The 9,691-nt window shown below is 32.3% G+C and overlaps 4 protein-coding genes across 5 annotated transcripts; 2 read left to right on the forward strand and 2 right to left on the reverse strand.

Moving 5' to 3' along the window:
* Positions 1–674: 674 nt before the first annotated feature.
* Positions 675–3,191, reverse strand: LOC105231445 (ras-related protein Rac1). Its single transcript, XM_011212750.4, has one exon. It carries the CDS (start codon positions 2,723–2,725, stop codon positions 2,147–2,149), a length of 579 nt encoding a protein of 192 aa, XP_011211052.1. The 5' UTR covers positions 2,726–3,191; the 3' UTR covers positions 675–2,146.
* Positions 3,192–3,207: 16 nt separating this feature from the next.
* LOC105231443 (vesicle transport protein USE1) lies at positions 3,208–4,284 on the forward strand. Its single transcript, XM_011212748.4, has 4 exons — positions 3,208–3,426; positions 3,481–3,689; positions 3,759–4,076; positions 4,134–4,284. Exons 1-4 carry the CDS (start codon positions 3,284–3,286, stop codon positions 4,175–4,177), a joined length of 714 nt encoding a protein of 237 aa, XP_011211050.2. The 5' UTR covers positions 3,208–3,283; the 3' UTR covers positions 4,178–4,284.
* A 158-nt stretch (positions 4,285–4,442) lies between these two features.
* Positions 4,443–5,525, forward strand: LOC105231447 (60S ribosomal protein L18). The gene is made up of 3 exons (XM_011212753.4): positions 4,443–4,491; positions 4,640–4,726; positions 4,889–5,525. Exons 1-3 carry the CDS (start codon positions 4,489–4,491, stop codon positions 5,363–5,365), a joined length of 567 nt encoding a protein of 188 aa, XP_011211055.1. The 5' UTR covers positions 4,443–4,488; the 3' UTR covers positions 5,366–5,525.
* A 180-nt stretch (positions 5,526–5,705) lies between these two features.
* On the reverse strand, positions 5,706–8,009 carry LOC105231446 (folliculin). Of its 2 annotated transcripts, none has more exons than XM_049457445.1 (6): positions 7,675–8,009; positions 7,194–7,575; positions 6,613–7,134; positions 6,299–6,560; positions 6,134–6,236; positions 5,706–6,058 (listed from the first exon to the last, which is right to left on the reverse strand). In XM_049457445.1, the coding sequence occupies exons 2-6, from the start codon at positions 7,566–7,568 to the stop codon at positions 5,938–5,940; spliced, it is 1,383 nt and encodes a 460-aa protein (XP_049313402.1). In that variant the 5' UTR covers positions 7,569–7,575; positions 7,675–8,009; the 3' UTR covers positions 5,706–5,937. The 2 variants fall into 2 exon arrangements, with proteins under 2 accessions (XP_049313402.1, XP_019847723.2); XM_019992164.3 differs by having other exon boundaries at positions 7,642–8,009.
* Positions 8,010–9,691: the final 1,682 nt, after the last annotated feature.

Raw genomic sequence — 9,691 nt, forward strand, 5'->3', positions numbered from 1 at the left:
GGGGTTGAGATAAGCAAATGTGTCTCATATTATTTAACTTCCTCTATGTACATAAATATGTATGTATGTATATAGTACTGTATTTGTATCAATTTTGTGCTTATGAATTTTTATTCATACGTATGTATGTACATACAAATATGTCATCATATGTTATACATAGTTACGTAGAAATATGCAGTAAAAAATAATAAAGATCAAAATACAGAAAGAGGCGTTAGTTACATACATATATGTACATACATACGTATGAATCTGCCTGTAAATGCAAACAGAAAAATTATTGCATATATACATACATACAATTGTACATACATATATTAATACGCTTCAATTTATTTTTTTTTTTTTCGTCTTATTAATATCTACGTAGATTTTATTTTTAGACTTTTTTGTTTAGATTTACTTTGCTGAATGAATACGAACTGACACTCTCCTACAACGGCACAAGGCATTAAACACAATTTCTTAGCATTATATCACAAACATAAATATGGAAGCATATATACTACATGTATATTGTGATATTTAACCAGCGCAGCGCGTTCACAGGATGACCGTTATAGCGTTATCAGGGAAACATAAAACTTCGACCGACTGCAATTTGTAACTCAAGTATAACCTTTTATAAATATAATCATAATCATTCTCATTATTAAATAAAACTATTAAAGTTATTTTACGAATTTTTAATTTATTTATTTTTTATCAGAGACACACATTCAATTAGTATTATTAATTCCATCAATATGTAATGAAACTAACTTCAATTAATTTTTCAGTTGTAGTAATCATAAGATTTACTTATCTGCATGTATATAGTTAGTTGTCTGAATATGTATCGATGATTCGTACTTAAACTTACGCATAGAAATACATAATTATTTAAACGCATTACAAATTGTACACAAGCATGGAAATTCAACCACTTGTGATTTTCTGATACCATATGAGCATCTGCATATATATTTTGGTATTAAATACAACTACAATAGATTATACATACAATTTGCAAACATTTTATTAGTTTTGTATATCCGCATGTGAGTTCTATAAACTTTCATCATTTTTCAATCGTAGTTCATTTTTGGTTAGTTGGCTAACATTTGGTTTACGGCAACTATTAGTAGATAAACATGAATGCCTATTATTCTATATGAACTGTACTAACACATTTCCATTTTGAATTCAATTACATACATATGTTTTTAGTTATTCATGAATCATTTTCTGTTTTGGTTTAATTTCCTTTCTAACACTGTTCAATCCATTAATTTTTGATTTACACATTTTATTTTATATAATTTTAATTAAAAAAGCACTTTTATAATATAAAAGATTAATCGTTTTCATTGTTTGTAACCAATATCTATTCTACGTATTCCAGAGCAATTGGATTATAGCCTTTGCGTTTTTATTTTTTAACTGACATCAAAACTTTTAGTTTTAAATCAATGTTCAAGAAAAGAGAATTTAAATTTATTTTCAATGAAGCAACAAAAGTTACACATAATACTAAATAAGCACGAAAAATGTTGAGATAATTTTCACAAATATTCAAGAAAAAATGGTAATATAAACTATACATATTTCCTTTTTCATCCTTAGTATATGAAACTGCTATTTGACTATTTCTAAGAGAATAGTCACTATCGCGATTATTTATTTAGCTCCCGCAATTATAGCCTAAATAATAAAATTAATGCAATTAGTCATTCGCTCCGATTGTGCATTGACGCCAAGATAGATATATGGCATTATTTGGAAACAAATGTCTGTTCGATCTGTCATTTGTACAAGCACAAGCAATAGCTTTTCTATTTAAGATTAGTAAAGAAATTTTATAGACGATATTGACAACATTTAACATCAAAAACTCGGCTGTCTGTGGGATTTTGTTGGGAGCAATAGTTTTTAATAGACGATGTTACATTACGCATTCATCACAACACGAACGGCTGTATATCGCTCCAAACGTTTCAAATGTATTATATTAATTTATTTTTGGTTATTTTGATTTTTCTCTTTGTTTTCGATTAAATTGTTTACATGCGATGGGCGTTTTCCCGATTAAACTTCAATTATTTTGGCTGTCGCTCGGTTTCCGACGTCCACTATGCGACGCACGGCTTGATGTAGCGGCAAATTAGAGTAACGTACATTTACGTTTCGATTTGGGCTGCAGCACTGGACAAAGGACGGAGCGTATGGCTTCATCAAATACTGTTTTTAAACCTTTTTGCGTGAGTGCCGAACATTCCAAATATTTGACAGCACCAATTTCTTTGGCCATAGATAATCCTTGAGGATAAGTTATAGGTGCAAGTTTTTTGTCACGCAGTTTCTCAATAGTGTTTTTATCGTCGCGCAAGTCCAATTTAGTACCCACCAATATAATGGGCGTGTTAGGGCAATGATGACGCACTTCCGGATACCACTTAGCACGCACATTCTCAAATGACGCTGGATTCACCAAAGAAAAGCAGATAAGAAAAACATCAGTTTGTGGATAGGATAATGGACGTAGCCGATCGTAATCTTCCTGTCCGGCAGTATCCCAAAGTCCAAGATTAATGGGTTTGGCATCAACCATTACATTTGCCGAGTAATTATCGAACACAGTGGGGATATATTCACCAGGAAAGGCATTTGTTGTGTAGCTGATAAGTAAGCAAGTCTTACCCACCGCACCATCGCCTACCACGACGCACTTAATTGCTTGCATTTTGCTACTGGCGGGGAACTGAGATTATCCCACACGAAATCGATATAATAGACGGTAGTGAAACAATTAATTAACTAAATGCTTTTTTCTGTGCGGATTGGTAATAGTTTTTTATCAAAAACTGATTGGAATTTATAATTTTTTCTCCTTTGTTGTGTGATTGTGCGTTTAGTTCACTTTTCCGCAAATTTTCCTTCAATTATGATTTTTATGTAGTGAATACGCGTTCAGCAATGCAATCTGTAGCGCAGTATGTTCAGTCTGACATGTAGAGAGAGTAACTTGTTTCTAGTAAATTGTACTATTTATGAAATTATTAAATATAAAATTAGAGAATGTAAACAAATTTAGCTTTTCTACTGTTCTACTGTTTTAACGTAATAGAAATCACATTATTATTTAATAATTTTTTGCATGATATTACACACTTTTTGGACATATTAAAAGGAAATGGACAACTCTGTTGATAATAACTGTCAATAGAGTGCACTGCCTATATGACGTTTCAGTTTTCTATTAATTGTTTATACGTGTTTTTATGTGCAAAAGTTTTATATTATGGCTACTAAACTAAATGTAAATATTAGAACACTTCTGACCAATTGCGAAGAGCTATCAAAGGACGAAGCAAATTATTGGCGTTTGAAAAAGTTTATAAAATCTTTGGATACAATGATAGAGGAACTCAAGGAATTTGACGAGTTAGTGCAATAGTTATTGGATTGAACATTATGATAATTGCATTACCTTTTCAGTTTAAGTAGTAATATGAAAATTGAAGATTATACAAAACGACTACAGGCTTTGAAGATTCTTACGAATTACATAGATAGTCCACCACCTGTAAAGAGCCTACGATCTAAACTACGCCCTGCATATGAAGCGGGTGAGGATGCAATAAAAGAAATGCAGCAACTCCAAAGTTCGAAACATTATGCAGATATACGAAAAGAGTTACTAAATGGTAGGTTCAAAATTGGTAAAAGTGTTGAACATTCTTAGTATAGTACTCGTATTTTTGTATTATCCACAGAAGATTCACTTCGCCGACGAAAACCAGATGATAACGTAACAAATGATAACATGAATGAAGCGGTTAAATATTATAATGAAGCTCAAGAAAAAATTACTGAGCATATGCTGTCGCTAACGCGAAATCTGAAAGAGCAGACAGAGACTGCAAATCGGATAATAAAGAAGGATACTGAAATAGCTTCAAGATCTACAAATATGGCTGATCGCAACATTAATTCATTGAATAAAGAAACGGAAAAATTAGCTGAACATTCACGGAATGCATGGAAATGTTGGATGTGGCTGATGTTTGCGTTCGTTATTACAGTATTTATTGGTATGTTAAATCATTAGGTTTGCTGTATTTATTTGTTCTAATTTATTCAAATTTCAGGTATGGTATTATTCATGAAAATTATGAAAAAGAGGAAAGTTTAGACCATATCCAGTGATAGCATAAACATCTTAATTTTACTCGTTTATATAAGTAAAACATATAACTAAACAAATTCAATAAATAAACTTAATACATTATATCCAATAAAGGTGTTTCCTTTAAAAGTTTTGAATATTAAGCGAAATAATTTTTTCCGCAGGGTTGCAAATGGTAATACAACAGCTTTGTTATTTTTTAGTGTTCATTAAACAAAGCATGGGAAGTGTCAAATTGACAACTGTCAAAAATAAGCCAGTATTACCAATTACACTACTTTTTTGTCGCTTGTCTCTTTCTTTTTCCGGTCACCACAATGGTAAGACCTAAACCAAATTTTTCCAATAATTATTTATTTTCAAACATCGTTGTTTATTCTAATTTTGCAACTATACGATGTATTGAAAACTCACAGAATTTAAAAAACGGCAAAATGTAATGAAAGTATTTTCTGTGCACCATTTCAGGGTATCGATATCAGCCACAAATACGATCGCAAAGTTCGTAGAACTGAGCCCAAATCTCAAGATGTTTACTTGCGTCTTCTTGTTAAGGTAAGTATTTAACCAATTAATTGACTGTATAATTAACTATACGTACGAGTATTCTACCATAATACATAAATAAAGTGTTGTACGTGTCGTTAGTTAAACTGTTTGGACTCTATGGTATTGTAATCATATTAAAGTAACCATCATATTTTTATTCCTCTATAGCTGTACCGCTTCCTGCAGCGTCGTACCAACAAGAAGTTCAATCGCATCGTGTTGAAGCGTCTGTTTATGAGCAGAATTAACCGCCCACCAATGTCGTTGCAGCGTGTCAGCCGTTTCTTCAAGAAAGCGGATCAACCCGAAGCTACCATTGTTGTTGTTGGTAGCATTACCAATGACATTCGTCTTTTGAAAGTACCTAAAATGACGATTTGTGCTTTACATGTCTCACAAACAGCTCGCGAGCGTATCATTAAGGCTGGTGGTAAAGTATTGACTTTCGATCAATTGGCACTTAAATCGCCAACTGGAAAGAATACATTGCTGTTGCAAGGTAAACGTACAGCACGCACAGCCTGCAAGCACTTCGGCAAGGCTCCTGGTGTGCCCCACTCTCACACCCGACCATATGTCCGATCAAAGGGTCGCAAATTTGAGCGTGCTCGTGGTCGTCGTTCCAGCTGCGGTTACAAGAAGTAAACAATCGATTTTGCACGTTTCTACGTTAGTTATTAGATTGTGTACAACCACGCAATTCTTGTTTGTGACAATGGTTATACATTTAGAGTGCATGACATCCTGCGCTGTATCAGTAATACAAATAAAAAATTAATTACTTTAATGTTTTTTCAAAGTAAAATATGTGTGTTTTCATAAAAAGTGCTCAGCCAATTAAAAATATTGTTCGCGTAAAAGTAAATCCAAAAAATTCATTAACGTGTACATTTGTTTAGTTCGTGGTTTGAGGAATGACAGTTACAGTTAAATAATTGGGGACACCTATGTACCAACAAATTAGAATATATCCAAACACACCAAGTTAAACCATTTTGTGCTAAAAAAGTACTGAATTTATTATCGGAGATTATTAAAATTACAACCATTATTACTTTGTAAAGTATATTCGCAAATTTTGTATAAGATATCAAATTGACTTAAAGTGTAATGTTATATATATGAGCTTTAATTCTTATTATTGCTTTGATATAGTCGTGTGCGCTTTACACCGATGTTTATTTATCGCAAGTTTCTACATTTATATACATGCGATCTTATTGCAAATGTCCACTCCAATAATTTATAAGCGGCTGGTCCTGAGGTTGCACGCCTAAAACTTTTCTTAGTTTCGCTTGACCATTGGACGATTTTGCCTGATTTAGACATATGACTTTGCTATAAGGCAAAAAACAAAAAAAATAATTCAATGTTAAGTGCTGATTGTTAATGCAACAATGCGAATGTACGAACTTTTTCCACTCTTCCATTAAAACTCTTGTTTGCTTATTTAATACCAGCGGTGTAAAACGTTTCTCGTCCACTGCCTTCATTAATTTTACCATCAAGTCGGGGCCTGCAAAATAAGAGCTATAGTAATATAAATGTCAACATGTAAAATATTTTGATTTAAAATACATTTTCTTGGCAATTCCCCTGGCCATTTTACACAAACTTTCTGACCATCAGCAGAATCTTCCAAAAAGTCTACACGATACACAGAGCTACATGCCATAGGCACTGCTATTTCGTTTGACACAGAGATTATTTTATAATCAGAACTAATAGAATGCTGATGCTGGGCATCAATACGCATGAGATTGTGCATTGGTTCTGGAAGTAGTTTTTTCAAACACAACATGAAATTTAACGTGCGATCTGAGCTACCGCGAACAATTATCTGTAAATTAAAAAGAAATATTATTTATTTTATATTATTATATTTTATATACTTTTATGCCAGTTAAAGCACAGTAAACGATTGTGTTGAATTCTCGTCGCACGACTTCCTTCACATGTCTTAGTGAATAAAACTCTTCACGCTCCGGATCATTAATTGTTTCCTCGTACTTTTGTAACATTGGCAGTGTTATGTTATAGGTCAAACGCTGTTGCGGTGGACGGTCACTGCTTTGTGGTGGTAACCACGGCAAATTGCCGAAAGTTACATGTTCCGTAAGGAATCGTGAGCTGGCCAACAATATCCACGAAAAATGTGAATGTAAGAATGCAAAAATATTCTCTTCTCCAGTTAATTCTACTAAAGAGCGTGGCGTCTGTACCAAAACTTGGGCACTGGATAGGCGCCGTTGACGCGGCAGTTCCTTTGTTTCATCGTTAATTTTCTTAGCAGATGCTTGTATGTCGGCGGATATTTTGCGCAGGTGTTCTGCTAGAAAGGGTTTTGTGTTTAGGAGAAAGTACTTATCCTTCATAAGAACAATTATCGAGAAGAGTTGATAGAATCCGCGTGCCTATAAATCCAAAAGTAGTTTTTATGAAAAATATACGTATATTACAATGAAATATTTACCTGTAAATCATTAACTTGAAATGTGTGACTTAATACATGTCCCCTTGAAGAGTCGCCAAAGAATACAAAACCCCCGTCTTTGTTGGAATTAATTTCACAGCTGAGGCTTCGCACAGCTGCCTGTTTAATCAGCAATTGTACATCCGGCAATGCAGCTGTCTGTGTGCTTAAAAAAGTAGCGCCACTTTCATTATCTTTGCTGTACATGCCATTGGTTTGTCCTAGGGAATTGCATGCAGAACAAAGTTTATTTTCTACATGTTGTTGATTTAGCTGCAGTTCTTCAAGTTTTGTATCTCGCAATGTTTGCGTACAAAATATAGCACTAGGGCCATGTGCCTCGCAGAAGTGGCAGAGCGCGATAACTGCATTCATATTATCACTAAAGTGTTTATTAAAATTATTAGTTAAACAAACTTAATAAAGCTTTGAGATTTATATTTTTTACAATTTCACTATGTAAACATATTATGGATTATACCAATTTTAAGCTGTTAATATATCGCCCCCAGGACCCTAATTTGGGGTTAATATGTTTTGGCAAAATTGTCTTTTTCTGCCGCAGGATTACAGTTTCCAACAAATTTGTTACCAAAGTTCCTAGATTTAACAATTTTTGGTGTGCTAGTTCTAAGCTTATACTGAGTCTCACATTTATACTATATACTTTTTTTTTAACTATTAACACTATTTTTATTGCTTATTCACGTATATTTTATATGAAATAATGAAAAATAGCTTTAATTCAATATTTAAGATTTTATTATTTTTGATTTATTTACACAATAACAAAAGGGTTGCATGATAACAAATAAGAAGTGATGCCAGATGTGAATGCTTTTGTTCCAATGGAATTATTGGCATTAGCTATTTTAAGAATGCGAAATAAATCAGGTTTTCGCTTTCCTCGCACATCTTCTTTTCTATAACTAGATTTAAATTTAAGCATTATAAATTACTGTTCAAGCCAACTGTCGATTAATTGACTCGTTCATTGACCATGAGCGCGACCAGTGCTTAATGATTCTTTGAGTTTCTTAGGTTGGAAATGACAAATTTAACCCAAATTTTCATATTTCCAGGGCTTATAAGTTGCAAGGTGTGTATGTTTTAATTTCATTTGTTTAGTTTATTGTAATTTCGGTAGATAGGACTTGCTGGAAATAATATGCAAGTAACAAAATTTTTTTTTATACTGGCAGCTTAATTATGACTTGATTTGACAGCGACATCTGTGGCATGATAGTAAGGTAAGCCTTAGCCCGCCTGCTGGCGTGTCAAAGCTGTTTGTTAACAAAATATAGATGTGAATTATTATTTCAAATTAGAACCAAACAACAAAAAAAAAATTAAAGAAATTAAATAAATTAAAAAAAACGTAAGAAATAGTAAACTAATCTTATTCTAAGGAAGCACTATCAAAAAAGATATAAATCGGCGTATAAAATGCGAAACATTAAATAAATAAAAATGTTAATTTCAAGTTTACTATTAAAAGAAAAAAATTTGTTTTTGACATTGTAGAACTTGTGTTATAATAGTTTGAGCTCTACTTTATCATTTTCATTGCAAGCTTACACATTCGAGCGATTTATATTTTATGATTAAAAGATCAGATTCTGGATTAAAAATTGAATTTTTAGTTAATTAAATTTTGTAAATAAAACGAATTATTTTCTCTAATTATAAGAAAGTATTGAATTTTTCGCTTTGTTTACTTTTCACACTCCTTCAAATAATATTTATATTTTTATATTTATGTTTGTATTATTTATTTACGCACTTGTGCATTTTTACTTTAAACTAATCGCCTGCAATGCAATGCGTTTACTTAAGAGTCAATTTATAGCGCGCACGCGTTTTGTCGCACTATAATTGGAAGGGTTTCATTTATCAAAGCAACATAAAAAAAGAGAATAAAAAAATTAACGTAAATATTCTAAAAAAAGGGAAATAGCAAACGTGATTTAAATCAATCAACAAACAGCTGTTATAGAAATACCTCAATTATAAATATTCGCTTCTGAGCAGGTTATCCTATTTCTAATGCATACCTACATATGTAAATAATAACAAAAATATATTTGTTTTTGTTTTTGTTTATGTTTAGAAAACCATTTCCCGCTTGCGCTCATAGAATATCATTGTAAAAGTTTTAAATGTCTTATGTAAAAAAAAATATACATTTATGTAAATAAATAATTCCTGGAAATGCCATTAACTGTGTATAATAATTTCAAGTCCATAAATCAAATTAGACCCGGCCTAAATGGTTACGCTTTATACCCAAAACATTAACTAAACTATGTAAGTATGTGAGTCGATCTATGACAGATCTTCAACCAATGTTCCTTTAACATTTTCAATGTTATCGTCATTAACAGAGATGGATGGTTGGACGATTTGCGCGAGACAAGTTTTCGTTGACTTCATGACCCTCACTGAATGCTTTGTGCCACTCAAATATTTGTGCTCGTGATAAAGTAGACTCCCCAAAA

The sequence above is a fragment of the Bactrocera dorsalis genome, chromosome 5, assembly GCF_023373825.1.
Source record: "Bactrocera dorsalis isolate Fly_Bdor chromosome 5, ASM2337382v1, whole genome shotgun sequence".
Lineage (NCBI taxonomy): Eukaryota > Metazoa > Arthropoda > Insecta > Diptera > Tephritidae > Bactrocera > Bactrocera dorsalis.

Coding starts and splice junctions, on each gene's coding strand:
- LOC105231447 (XM_011212753.4), top strand. Junction 4,727..4,888: donor ACTTGCGTCTTCTTGTTAAG/GTAAGTATTTAA, acceptor ATTCCTCTATAG/CTGTACCGCTTCCTGCAGCG.
- LOC105231446 (XM_049457445.1), bottom strand. CDS start 7,568: ATGAATGCAGTTATCGCGCTCTGCCACTTCTGCGAGGCACATGGCCCT. Junction 7,135..7,193: donor TTCAAGTTAATGATTTACAG/GTAAATATTTCA, acceptor TTGGATTTATAG/GCACGCGGATTCTATCAACT. Junction 6,059..6,133: donor TTAATGGAAGAGTGGAAAAA/GTTCGTACATTC, acceptor TTTGCCTTATAG/CAAAGTCATATGTCTAAATC.
- LOC105231443 (XM_011212748.4), top strand. CDS start 3,284: ATGGCTACTAAACTAAATGTAAATATTAGAACACTTCTGACCAATTGC. Junction 3,690..3,758: donor ACGAAAAGAGTTACTAAATG/GTAGGTTCAAAA, acceptor TATTATCCACAG/AAGATTCACTTCGCCGACGA. Junction 4,077..4,133: donor CGTTATTACAGTATTTATTG/GTATGTTAAATC, acceptor TTCAAATTTCAG/GTATGGTATTATTCATGAAA.
- LOC105231445 (XM_011212750.4), bottom strand. CDS start 2,725: ATGCAAGCAATTAAGTGCGTCGTGGTAGGCGATGGTGCGGTGGGTAAG.